The following is a 14542-nucleotide window of genomic DNA, read 5'->3' on the forward strand; positions in this document are numbered from 1 at the left end:
ATATATATATACATAATATATACATATATATATACAGTGTGAGCATTTATTATCATACATGATGTGTGTGTATTGTACAAGACTGATGACAATTTAAAATATTTACAGCAATAATGATCATAGAATTAATAAAATATGTCATACAAATACAATACTAAAGTTTGTATATAGAGTATACTCACATACATTCATCGTCGTTCAAAGTTACTAAACAATATATACGTTAATGATGAATGCAAAAATTTGTAACAAATGTAAATTAATAAAGCACGCGGCATCTATATAAAACATGGCTGAAAAAATTAATATTTTATTACATAATATAACAAAATTATATATATATATATATTTGTTTACAGAAATTGAGTTTCCATAATTAATTTGTTGCCCTAATAAATTCTAATTTTAATCAGCAACCATCTCAAAAAATAAAATCGTTCACAAAGTCTAATTCGAAGTCATCTATTTCGAGCCAGTCTCTTATATAAAAAAATCTGTGTAGATACGTCATGGACATATCAAATGTCCGCGCTAATAAACATGTTGGATTTACGCGGCAACGTTATTCTTAGTTTCGCCCGTGTTCGGATCCACGATGACTCTTCTTCTGTTCACGGTCGAGGTACTTAAAGATAAAGAGTGCGGTTCGGTAAGCGGTAGAAATCTACCGTCGGCGCATTCTTTGAACAGGAGCTCCTTTGTTCGTTGTCTTTCCTTGTCCTCTTCTTTACCGTTTGCTTTCGGTACCTTCTCCATCGCCAGCGTCAGTAGCTCGACAATGAGGTACGATTCGGGTTTGTACAGTCTCGTAAAGTGCAGTCTGATGTGTTCGCCAATGTTTTCATCTTTCCGTGGAATGTAATCGCAATGCGGACACGGCGGAGTCATGCGTTCGATCCCGTGGCGACGTTTGTGCGCGTCCATCACGTCCTTGTCGGTAGTGGAGAACGGACAACTGAGGCAACGGATCGTTTCGGCGTCAGGCTCACCCGTCGCGGAGATTATACCCTTCTTCTGCATCAGCAACAGGCTCTGCTTATCCTGATTAGATGGTTGCAGAGCGTTTGCGATATTGTTACCGGAAGACGCAACAACAGCGACGGACGATCGTGAGGATTTGCGTGACGAAGACGAAGCCGATGCGACAGCTATGTCGACGGCGCTGTCGCTGTCCACGGAAATCCGATCATCCTCGAATTGTCTGCGAGACGCTTGCGCTTCCGCGTTTGCCTGATGCTTCTTCAGATGCTGTATAAAATTCGCGTAGTACTTGACCGAATAGTCACACGTGTCACACCGATAACGCTGCTTGGCACCGTGTAGCGTTAGATGAACCCTATATTGTTCGCGCTTCTCGAAAGCGGACGGACACTTGTGGCACTTGTAGCGCTTTTCCTTTAAACGGCCGTTCCGCAGATAACCCTGATAAACAAAGTTGGGATTGCCGCGCATGAAGATGCCGAATTGCGGGTCCGGTGGCGGTTGCACGGACAGGACAGGGGCGGAAACTGAAGCGGAGGAGGTAGTTGCAGCGGCCGATGACGTTATTGTAGCCGTTTCGCCGCTCATTTCGTTGTGCCGTCGATGCACCACTTGATGCTTGACCAGATTCTGCGCCGTTTTCGACGAGTAGTCGCAATCATCACACTTGTACCGATTGTTCGAACCGTGCAGAGTCATGTGATACTCCAAGGCATCTAGCCTGAAATAGCGCGCTGGACATTTAGCGCAGGTGAACACCTGATTTCCTCCGGGTCTTTGAACGACCGACACGACGTTGCTGTTCGCATTTTCATTGACCTCGACGACAATCCATGCAACATTGGGCATCCCGCTGCTATTGTTGCTCTCTTGATTCGCCGTTTCGACGCACGCAGTTGCGGGCGGCGGATAACGCTGCGAATGCCCATACAGAGACAATAAATATTTCGTGCGTTCTTGATACTCGCTTGAATGTGCTTTCTGATGAGCCAGCAGATGCGTCGGCTGACGTGCCGCGTAAGAACACCATTGGCACGAGTGCGCTAGCTCTGTAGTATGATAGCGCAGGTGGATGCGCAATTCCTTCTCGCAGAGGAATCGCGCCGGGCATTTGCCGCAACAATGCACCAGACGAGAGTCGTGCAAATCAGGCTCGCCGCCCAATACCGGGGTGTGCGTCATGCCGAGTAGAGTAGCTAAATCACTCGCCTGTTGAGAATCGGGCCGGGTCTCGTCCACCAGGCAGTGAACAGTGCCCAGAGATCCCGCGTGCATCTCCGTGTGCGCGATCATAATTTCTCGACGCGCACAAGTAAAGCTACAGTCCGTGCAGGCAATCAAGGGACCATGAGTAGGTGTATCTACGTGCATCGTCTCGTGATCGCGCACCTCCGCGCGACGCGACGAGACGTAGGGACAGTGACGACACTTGAGCATCTTTGTCAACGTGCCGTCTAGTCGTGATACCCAGACGAGCGGAGCGTCCGGAAGGGCGCGGGTGTCTAAGAGAAGTGACGGTGGTGGTGCTGGCGGCGGTACTATTCCTGAGGTGGCTTTTGAAGCTGTCGTTACATTGCTGCGCGAAGTTATCTGAATCACTTGTTCTACAGACGTTTCGTTCTTTGTTCGAGAAATACCTGTAAAATAAACAACATTTTAAATCACAATAAATGAAATTATTCGAATATAATGTTTCAATTTGAATGTACGATGAACTATGAAACTTACCAACGTCGGAAATCGACACTTGTTGTAATTTACTCTTGGAATTTGGTAAATCCATGTTTTGCTGATGAATAGCTGCCAGCTCCTCCCCATGAAGCCTAGCGTGCTCCAACAGTTCTCTGCAGTGTAGCAAATAAATGCATTATATATACAAATATTAAAATATTTTGCTTTTTTTAAGTATTTTTTTTTATGTACAGAGTGGATACAAACATGTGGGACATGCTTCAAGAGCGGATAGAGTACTAAAAAGAAGATGTTCGAAATGGCTACCTTCAGCTTAAAAGCAAGCATCAGCAGATCGAACAAATACTTGAAATTTCTAAAAGAGTAAGCAATTTTACGATACGTCGACTACATGTTTACATTTGTAAAAGTAGGTAGCTGAATCATATATATGGCCGTAACTCGATGTAAAATATAACACATGTTTATAGAAGCTTCTTTGATTATTTTTGCGTGCTCTATCAGCTCTTGAAGCAAGTCCCACATGTTTATATACATCCTGTATCATAAAATAAAAAATTAACGCGCATTTCTCATTGTTAAAAAACTGAAACACTATTTCAGATTAAAAAGAAACGACGTTCATGTTCATAAAATGCGTTACCAGTGACACATACGCCTTTGTACTAACGTAGTATGGACAAAGATAGCATTTGAATATAGCTTCCAAGTTTGGCCGGTGATGCGTCCTGTGAAGAGACAGGGTCGCAGCATCTGGTGCTGAAAAAGGACAATCCCCACAACCAAACGGATTCTGTGAAAAAGACAAAGCAATGCGTTAAATTATAGAGAGATTTGATTAAAGATAGCTAAATATAAAAATATAAAGATTAAAAGTAAGAGAAAAATATTTCTCATTCTATATCAATTATTTGCACTTTTAGTAACAATTGCTCCGCTTGTATTATTTAATTATCTGTTCAGGGTTACATTTATACATGTATATATATATATATTTTTTTTTTAAAGCACCTATCGTTTCAAAATGGAATATTTAAGTTTGAAACACAAACACTCTACGATTGCAAGAAATAAGATATACCTAATTGGTAGCATAAAATTTACCTTTTCTTCGGTAGGTTCCTGATCAGTAGATTCGTAATGAGATTTAACGTGCAACAAGACGGTGTCTTTATTGAAATCTCGAAAATTACAACGTTTACACTTCCACTGCGAGCGTTTGTTCTCATCCGTCGCTGTGGATATAGAAAGTGCACCGCCACCACTAGTGGTATGTATATGCATCGTGATGGGATTGGTCTTCAGCAGAGATTGCCCACGACTCTTAGTTGCTGCTTTAAGCGGTGGTGGAGGTCGCAAACTCGGGTCCATGTTGTGACTGTTGTTTTGATTCACCTCGTTTGACGGTAAAATCGTAATGGGAGATTGTGACGCGAGATCAATCGTCGGAACGTACTCTTTGTTATTGTCTACGATTAACAACTTTGTCGAGACGAGCCCGTCAGAATTGGTCTCCTCTATGCTACGTTCCTCCATGTGATCCTCGTCCCACGGTTGCTGTTCTACCTGAACCAGAAAAATATTATGACATGTAAGTAAAATATTTCAAATATAAGGCTCTTAATGTTTAAAAACAACTATCAACCCTGCAAATAAGAGCACTAGGCAGATGTTAATGCGTCTTTAAAAATTAATTTTTTCCGCGAAAATTGAAACGTGCACAGGGCACATATTTTACTTGATGTATTCACCAAAAGACGTAGATTCTCATTTTTTAGAATTCTATAATCCCCCTGTGCACGTTTCAATTTTTGCGGAAAAAATTAATTTCTAAAAATGCATTAACATCCGCGTAGTGCTCTTATTCGCCAGGTTGATAGTTGTTTGTTTATTTGTAAATAAAATTTCACGTTTGACAAAAATATAAAGTAAGCTTTATACTTTTATTACATGTTTGATGGGCTTAACAATCGACGACGTTTCGACCTTTGATTTAGGTCCTTTTTCAAGTCTAAAATTAGAAACGTATTTAAATGACAATTTCATTGCATACAGATTAACAAAAATGATATTACAATATTTTAATTAATTAATTATGCTGTCACTATGGAAGTTCTTATATGTTAACATTAAAAGTATTAAATCAGCGTACCTTTCACGACATAATAAATCAAAAAGGTAAAAACTCTTTATGCTACATCACACCTACACGTCAGTACGAAGAATAAAGTTATGTATAGAATAATGAAAAACAAACACAAGTATCAGGTCAAATTCTTTAAAAAAATGCTTAATAAAATTATTGTAAATCGGATTCAAATTTACATATCTAATTTTAGAAAAGGACCTAAACCAAAGGTCGAAATGTCGTCGATTGTTAAGCCCATAAAACATGTAATAAAAGTATAAAGCTTATTTTAACCAATTTGGTCGATCAATAATAATAACACCCAATTAATTTTATCACTGGTGACATATAATTTTATCAAAAAAACATAAAGAATGATGTAACCATGAAATACATTTATCAAACTACATTCACGCCGAAATTTTGTATCGCATTCTTAATGAAAAATTGATTTTGCTTGAATTTTACATAATTTTCAAAAATATCGATTTGAAACTCTTTCATAAAGAAAGATTAAATCGATATTTTCCATTTATAATTACTAAGAATATGCTTATAACGAGTGTCACAGTGTCAATCAAGGGATTTGAGCGCCGTGGCCGAATTGTGGTGCCGAGATTCTGTCATCTCTTTTGCAATGCAAATTATTGCATATTAAATCATTATACCCGATATGATATATAAGTCAATGAGATATTCTATTATGTTCTATTATGTATTCTACTATTAAGATTCATTATTTCACCTGTGCGAGGTATTTGTTATACTTGGAATAATTCCGTCGACCTGTCTCATCCGTCATGAGCACTCTGGCGGTCGTATGGACTGCGTCTTTAGCTGCTTTAAGTTTAATATGTTTTGTGATGTCCCATCGCCAGTTAGAACGATACGCGCACATAGAACACTCGAACGGCTTCCGGTTTAAATGACCGACTATATGAACGTGAAAGCGACTTGCGGTGGAAGCCCAAAACGGACAATGGGGACATTTGAATACTCGCCGCCCGGTCGGATGTGTCGAACCACCTTCAACCTGATAAAAGTTTTTCTTTTTTTTTATTGCAACAAACTCAGGATGCCGGTAATGACATGTAATGAACTAGTAACAAACTAGAAGAGAGATGCTCGACATCCACTATGCAATATGTAAAGCACATTCTTAATAATAAATAAAGAGAAAAAAAAATAATAAAGTACGAGGCTCTAATCAACATTCTCTAATCAACGTTTCGCGATACACAGAGCTTCTGCACACACCTATATGACATATGCTTTGCCAACACTAACACTAGTAGTATAACAGATTTTTTACTAAATTAAATATAATATTTAAGCTCTTTATAAGATGTAAAATATAAAATTAAATTAGAAAATTGGCGAGTAAGAGCAAAACGCTGTAGTTGGTGCGCAAAAATTTATTTTAACAGTGAGTAACAATTTCATCTATTCTCTTAACGTACGTTTTGGTCAATTTTATGATCTTCCTCTGCTCAAAAATACAAAAGTACATGAGAACAAAAGACACAGATTTTTTAAAGTCACATCATTAAATGATGCCAGCAAAGTGACATATAGTTTATATTTTAATTATTTCAATACAAGTTTCCAATTATTTTATTTTAAAATTTGACGCATCAACCTATTAAGTCACTTCTTGGCCTACTAACCAAAGGAAGAAGAACACATCGACTCAACAATTTCTTATCGTATTAACAATATCTTCATATTTAATTTTAAGCGTGTGACTGAAATAATGTTTAACTTTTCCTAAACTCTCGTATAATGATTTACTGGCATTTTTTTTCTCATCTGCTTCTGTATTTCTTGCGTTGAAGGTCATAAAATTGGCTGAAACGTACGCGTTAGCAGAATAGATTAACGTGTTACTCATTTGTTAGAATAAATTTTTGCGCACCAACTACAGCGTTTGCTCTTACTCGACAGATTTTTTACTATTTTAAAGAAAATAAAAATTATAAAACACATGGCTAAAATAAATATCCAAATAGCAGTAAAAAAAAAAAAAAACAAAAAAGTTTGCTTCACATTGAATTCTTATAAACGGCCGCGTACCACGAACAACTTTTTAACTGCTTTATATAGATTTTACAAGATTACATGATTTTCGCATAGAATCGCGATATCTTTGGGCGCAGTAATTTTCTCTTATCATTATATACATAGAGCATTATCATCAAGCACTGTACCGAGGATCCAGAAGAATTTAGTCCTCTGAGATTCGCATCCCAATCCATTTGCGATGGGAAAGCGTATTCACCACGGTAAGACGAGGTCATGCGGACGTCCGAGCACGTCGTTATTTTCTCTAAACTACTATCGATGGACGATGTTGTGTCGTTGCGCGAATGGCAGCATTGCATGTGCACTTGAAGATCAGTCGTACTCTTGCAACGTCTTCTACACTTAGGACAACGTGTCGTACCAACGGATACGCTGAGCGCAGTGTGATGTGTCTGTTTGTGGCAAGCTAGCTCCTCCATGCTACTAGCTTTAAACGTACACCAGCATTTCAAATTGTTCTCGCTACTTACAGCTACCTCTGGCACACCGTTATTAATCGACGTCGCCGTCGTCGTTAGTTTTTCCTTAAGCTTATCGAAGAAGGAAGCGTTCTTTCTCTCAAATATATCGGCCGCAGTACTGAGGTCCCTCTTCGAATTCGCAGCCTAAAAAATCAAACGACAAAGACGGTAACGAGGGAAAAATACACCGCGACAAGATGACAAACGCATTATAATGTACACATCACATTCACATTTACATTTTATACAACACGTATTTCACACAACCAACCTCTTTACTTCCATACATCTTGGCCAGCTCTGTATCCCTCGCAATTTGCGCCAGCTCGGGTCTCACTCTGACCCGTGGAACTTTGAGCAGAGTCGTGGGTGGCCCACTGTTACCAATCGTATTATTATTGGGCTTAGAATTAGCTAAACTTAATGGAATTAATCGTGGCAGTGGTTTCCTTGGCTTGGGTGGAGTACGCGGCGCGTGACATTCCGCTAAATGACGTTGCATCTCGGAATCCCAGGCTGTTATAAATTGGCATCCTTTTTCTTCGCATTTCAATGCGATGCATTCAGCACTGGCTAAAGCGCTTCTCTTATCGTCTATTGAAATTAAGGAATGATCCGATGCGAATGAATCGATAGAGTTGATCGACGTGGTACTTCCAGTTTTATTTAATCCTGCTCGAAAGTCACTGGCTCCAACCTAACAAACATATTAAACGTATACCATTGAGTACAACTATGTAATGTATATTTCCAACAAAGAATATAACAATTGTGTGTGCCTACGTTACCTGATTATAACGTTTCGGACTATTTCGTGGCTTACGTTCAAAAGCATTATTACTTTTGCGGTTGACATGACTCACAGGTGGGTCGTGATGATACGACTCGTGCACCGTTAAGCTCTGACGGATATCAGCGGTAAAATTACAAGCGCGACATTTGAAAGCACCTCCACCTCCGTGATTCCGCATGTGTCTTTCTAGATTCCACTGAAAAATAGCGTTAAAAGAGACACACATATAATCTACAGACAGATGTAAGCTCGTAAGTAATCGAAAGCTTCTCTCGGATTCCCTGGAAAATTTCTGACTTGTGTATAATCACAATCATCTCTGATCGGAAACCAAGTAGGATTATGAAGGAACAAACCTTATACGCTGAACTAAAATCACAAGCATCGCACTTGATCATCGGCATAGAATGATATTTAACATGCTTAGTATAACGCGCTCTGATGTGCGTCCTGTAATCGCATTTTTCGCATCGAAGTAATTTTCTTTTCAAATGATGCACTCTTTGATGATTTTCAAGATCTTTCACGTTCAATGCGACATACGAACACGCAGGGCAACGATTTTCGACTGGATTGTGCCCGTTTTTACCCTAAAAATTACAATAAAACATATTCCTGCGAACTGATGAGTGTGTTATCTTGAAAATTTACAACCGTGTCAAGTATCTCGCGTTCAGTCGTCTCGCGGTTTTTTTTTCTTTCTCTTTTTAATCACGTATTTCGCGTTTTTAAAAATAATTCTATGTAAAAAAAAAAAAAAAAAAAAAAAAAAAAAAAAAAAGAAAAAAAAAAGGTAGGAAAGAAAAGATGAAATAATAATAAAAAGAAAAAAGAAAAAAAGAAAAAAAAAAAAAGCCAACAAACACGAGAGCGCAAAACAGAGACAGAGTGAAGGAGTCTGACGGCGCTCACCTTATACTTGTGCTCCTTTCGGAGATGCTCGAAGTAGGCCTTGATGTCGGGCAGCATTTTCGGGGGTTTGCAGGTCTTGCACTCGTAAGAAGCCCGCTGCTCGTTCGCTTCTCCCTCGGATCTCATCATTTCGACGTCAACGTCAATAACATCGTCGCTGTTGTCAGGCGTCGCCTCCTCTTGGTCGTTCCCCTCGCTGGCGATCGCTGTCATCGTCACCTCGTCGTCATCCTCGTCGTCGTCGTTGACGTCCATTTCGTTCGCCATCACCATGTCGCTCATCTTCCCCGCGTCCTCGGCTCTCTTCTTCTCCCTCTCGTCGCATCTCCTCGGCTCGAGCCTCTCCTCATGACTCGCGGTCCCTTTAAGGTTACTTTCAGCTCTCCGCGTCGCGTCCGCTCTCGCCTGCTGCCGCGACCGCGGCCGAAGTGCACGCAACCGGGGCAGCCTTCCCGACATCTTGGACGAGAGTCGCGCGCTTCCGCGCTGATTTCTTCTCTCGCCCTTGCCCGCTGCGGGCAACATGGCGCGCAGGGATAATTTATTATTCACCAATTCCTACACACGTCCCCCACGATCGTCGATCGTCTTCTTCGTCGTCATCATCATCATCATCATCCTCGGACTCGGACTCGGACGATCCAACGGTCTCCACCTGGCGACGACGATCACTCTTACGTCTTCTGGCGACACGATCGCGGGACAATGGCACGGCATGCGCCTTCGCCTTCGTTGCCTCTCCTCCAATGTCCACCCGACTCGACCTCGGCAGTCGGGAGAGACACTCGTTCCTAAAAGGAGCGATTAAGAAGCTCTATCGGGACGATATCGCGATCCGTCAGCGAGCGTAGATTATCCCGACTACCGGGCTGCCTTTTCCATCGTAGTTTGTCGTTTGTCGACACGTGTGTAGCTGTAACAAATTCCGGTTCACGTTACGTTCCAAGCGGATGTGCATACATGCTTACGTGCGGCGTGCGCGCGCACGTGTGTGTATGTGTATATATATATATATATATATATATATACATATATATTTAGTGTGTGTGTGTGTGTGTATGTATGTGTATATGTACATCTGTGCCTCTCGGCCTCTACAATAATGGAGGAAGCGATCTAGACGCGCTTCACGATGACGATGGCAACAACGGTGGCGGTGGTAGTCTGCCGTGTAGTCCTGCTTCTTTTTTTTTTTCCCTCTATCGAATAGAGAAAAATTCGCAGTTTTGTAGGATTTACGATTTCTCTTCCCGCGGGCGCAAAAGAGTACGTTTACGCGAGGGAATAGGGTAAACTCTCGGGTAAGATGGCCATAGTTTTTGAAAATCACAAAAAACATACTTTTATTTTTGTTATTTTTTTAAGAATGTTTGACATATTATCTTCACTGAGGCTTAAATTACGTAATGCATTATCGAAATTGAAAGGAAAATATTTAATAGACATTTCATATTATCAAAATAGTACGAAATAAGCATTGGCCATCTTACCCAACTTTTAAGCCTAATTTACAATATGCTCTTTGCTTCTTGTTTCTTTAGAAATTAACCAATTGTAATTGATTTTAAGAAGAATAATCAAACAGGATTGGATTAATTTCTAAGAAACAGGAAACAAAGAGCACATTGTAGATTAGGCCTTAAGGAAAAATTGTAGGTCATATAACAATTTACACATCTTTCTAACACATATGTCTAACGTCCATTACGATAGCTTGACTGCAATTTATTCAACGCTATAACAGTTTTTAGTGGACAAATGAAAAACTTTGTAGGTAGTCCAAAGTAAAAATATACGATACAAGATTCACAATATCGTCATTTCGAACAATTTATGCATATAAATAATAATAACTGTAAATGTATCGATTATCTTTGATGACTAAAAAAGCGCACTATGTAGCGATTATTGAAAAAATTACAGTCTATGGCCATCATACTAGTTTACCCTACAGTTTACCCTAATTTTCCCCTACCCCGTTTTTCTCTGTTCCACCTCGCGTCCCGGATCTATCGGTGTCAGACGCGCGTTTCGAGTTTCGAGAGCGCCCTCGATCGTTACTCGGGCTCCGTAAACGAGGAGACTTCCTCGGGCAAGTCGCTTGGCCTCTATATCGCGGTCCGCGATATCGCAATATCGCCGCGAAACTTCCGAGCCACGCAACTTTGCATCACGCTCACGAAATCATGCGCGGTGAACGTATATAAGTCACGTTCCGCGAGAGCCGAAATTCTTCCTCTCCTCTTCTTCCCCCTGCGATTCTCCGGAAAATGCATCGTGCGTTTTTTTTTTTATAACGAAATCGCTTTATCTTCAAATTGTGTGCCCTGTCTAAAATTATATAAAAATATAATATATATATATATATTCTATATAGTATCCTCGTACAAAAATGCAAAAAGCAGAGAAGCGCGTGTGTGGTTGTACGATATATTAATTTATGACACATACACTTTGCGGCGATTTATCGCTGTGTGAATGAACGACGGACGATAAATATGGCTACGTTTTCAATATCAATTATTGACATTGATATTGAATCGCCTCGACCTATTTGAACCGTTTTGAAAAAAATCGACGCCATTAGATTGAGTATAATTTCTTTATCTTGATATTTATTTACAGTACTCTTTTTGTTTGAAAGGAAACTCTTCTGGATTCAGGCGTAAAAAAATGCAGAGGACACGTCGCAAAAAAGTCGAAAAGGACAGAATTAATGATTATCCGGGTCTTACCGTCGAGGAGAATCGTTATTGGCTTGCGATTCGTGAAACGTAGATCGAATTTAGTTAGCTAAAGTGGCTTTCACGGCCGCAAGAAATCCCACATCGTGCCACATGACGCCATGATTAATCCCGCGCCACTGACGTATACGTATACATGTATTCGCGCTCGCGGAGGAAACACGTCATCTCGATGATTCGCCTGCTTGAAAGTGCAAACGTCAAAAATCAGAGAGCGTCTTTTCAGGGAAGTTCTTTTTCATTTTTTATACGTCTATAAAATTTTCATCAATATATATTATACATGTTATTTTCATCAATGTTATATGTGTATTTGGAAAATTGTAAAATACAATTATTACATACCATACGGATATACTTATATATTTATAGCTTTAAAAAAACTTTTTATTTTACAATCTGATTGTGAGAAAAATATAAATAAATATATATATATTTTAATTTTTCTTCAAGATATGTTTTTTGCAAAGAAGTGTAGTGAGATATAGTCCATTTTGAGATTTATTTTAATTGCTACAAGGCTACTTTGTATCCTTAAAAATTGACTCTTTGCGCCATGTGAAATTGATATAATAAAATTTTGGAAAAGAAATACATCGTACGACTCTGCCGGGATCCTATATTCAATTTAAAAAAAAAAAAAAAAAAAAAAAAAAATAATTTTAATTTGCAATGTCGAAGAAATGAAAAATTATTCAGCCCACATCCTATGCTCAATTTTAGTTTCGTCCCGACAATATCCGGCAGAGAGAAGCGGAGAGGAATGTGGGCGGAAATGGATACGACAGGTCAGCTCGGAAAACTCAATGGGCGCTTGTTTACTCGGTTCGTCTGCGCGCGCGCGCAATATTTTAGATGACGCGGAGGAATCACTATCGAATAATTCATAGAGACTCGACAACTCGATTGATTTGTTCGGATAACGATTTCAGGATTGGTCGCGATCCTTGTCTAATTTTTTTTTCCCCTAAAAATATCGGTGATAAAATTGTACAACGAATCACACACAGAATCAATTAGGCGGCCATTTTGCAAGGCTACGGTTCTTTGAAATCGTGGGGGGATTCTAGGATCTACCATCGCACGAGTTACTTTCTAGTTCCTTTATATGTCAACGTATGTTTTGATGGTTGATGAGGAAACTAATACCCGGATCTAATAAGACGATAAATTGCGCTAATCCTTCATTATTAGGCGCTTAATGAAACAAACCTTCGTTCACTTGCGCCACCGTCTGCACAGTCTCTTTTGCGAGTAGGTTATCTTGCTACCGAGGTGCTTGCGCGCGATCGTGGTGGAGTCGAGTGGTGGCGACGATCAGCGACGATCAGCGACGATGTCGCGTGACGATTAGTGTCGCGTCATCGGCAACGATCGGCCAATCGACGAGTATCGGCCGCAACAAGAAGAGAGAAGGGTCCCAGGAGAGGACCTACTAATCGCCACGTCCGCCCGCTTGTCGATCGAAAGTATCGGACGTTCCGTCTCTCAAGAGTATCAACGCAACGGCATGAAAGAGATTCCTCTTAGCTCCCCTTAGAGTTTCCCCACCTCTCGATCTATCCCCTTCCCCTATCCTCTATCCTATTTCTCTCACTTAATTGCTCCAACTCTGGCGCGCCTCTCCGACTCCGGGCTCTTCTGTTCTCTCCGGCTTTAATCGCGAATACCTCTCGTCGTCGGCGTCGACACTGGCCAACGAAGCGGATAGCGGATCGTAGGAAGACTACAAGACTACAAGGAGCCGAGCGAGCGCAGCCCCTTCCCTCCCTTCCCCCCTTCTGCCGCGCCCCGCGTGGCCCCGCGGCCGGTCGACTCGACTGGCAGCGACGACGGCGACGGCGACGGCCACGACGATGCCGAAGCCGAGGTGGCGCAAGGCTGGGCGCCATCTGCAATTCCAATTTCGACCTCGGGAGATTTCTTCCCGAAACCTTCTTCCTCGCTTTTCCTCCGTTCCGTCGCAGTCTTCCCTCCCGCAGTCTTTGCTCGACTCCTGCCACATCCTGCTCTCTCGCAGCTGGCTGTTCGAGAAAGCTGATGGAGGAAAACGAACGATGCCGATGACGTTACTATTGATGACCTCTAATTATGTAACAGAGTCTCCTATGTATAACTTTGGAGCTTGAGTGCGATTTCCTATTTTTTTTTTACCCGTTATTACCCAACATATCATGATCCTCCATTAGATCCAATTCTTTTTGAGAAAAGTCCTTTTGATTTATTTTATTTCTTTATCTCGAAAATCATCGAGATACCATCTTCGTCCAGTGTTTATTCTGAAAAGATACTGTGCTTTTATTTTTTAAGAGATATCATATCATTTTTTTTTTTCAATTCCATCTCGCATCGCTCGCATTCTTTGTTTATCTTCTTTATGAATAAGCTGTTCTCCGAACGTCGACGTGCAATATTTTCACGATCGTCGCTATATTTCAGGTTTACGCTGATCTCGAAGGTTTTCGGTTCGTTCGGCTTTAATTCGAGTTTCCAGATTCATGGCAGTCGCTTTTTGACTCAATATTCCGAATCGATTTTTTTCTAACAAAAATGTCGAGCAATACCGTCTCTGGTCACAATTGTTTTCAATCTTCGAATATGTAATGAAAAGAGGATGAATAACAGCAAAGACTATATGAAGGATATATTTTTCTGTATAATTATTTCGTAAATGTAACTCTTAATTTTTCTTTTTATAAGAAAAAAAAACATTTTTATTATTGTTGCAATATATATATATATATATATA

The 14542-nt window shown here is 40.4% G+C and overlaps 1 protein-coding gene across 6 annotated transcripts; it reads right to left on the minus strand.

The window, feature by feature from the left end:
* Window positions 1-279: 279 nt before the first annotated feature.
* LOC140667990 (uncharacterized) lies at window positions 280-13348 on the minus strand. 6 transcript variants are annotated; one of them, XM_072896477.1, is made up of 11 exons: window positions 13006-13348; window positions 9050-9962; window positions 8494-8727; window positions 8133-8333; window positions 7616-8041; window positions 7009-7488; window positions 5547-5834; window positions 3778-4239; window positions 3330-3466; window positions 2710-2825; window positions 280-2618 (listed from the first exon to the last, which is right to left on the minus strand). In XM_072896477.1, exons 2-11 carry the CDS (start codon window positions 9572-9574, stop codon window positions 550-552), a joined length of 4938 nt encoding a protein of 1645 aa, XP_072752578.1. In that variant the 5' UTR covers window positions 9575-9962; window positions 13006-13348; the 3' UTR covers window positions 280-549. The 6 variants fall into 6 exon arrangements, with proteins under 6 accessions (XP_072752578.1, XP_072752583.1, XP_072752579.1 ...); XM_072896482.1 differs by having other exon boundaries at window positions 7354-7488; window positions 13006-13347; XM_072896478.1 differs by lacking the exon at window positions 13006-13348 and adding an exon at window positions 11785-12004.
* Window positions 13349-14542: the final 1194 nt, after the last annotated feature.

This window comes from Anoplolepis gracilipes, chromosome 7 (assembly GCF_047496725.1).
Source record: "Anoplolepis gracilipes chromosome 7, ASM4749672v1, whole genome shotgun sequence".
Lineage (NCBI taxonomy): Eukaryota > Metazoa > Arthropoda > Insecta > Hymenoptera > Formicidae > Anoplolepis > Anoplolepis gracilipes.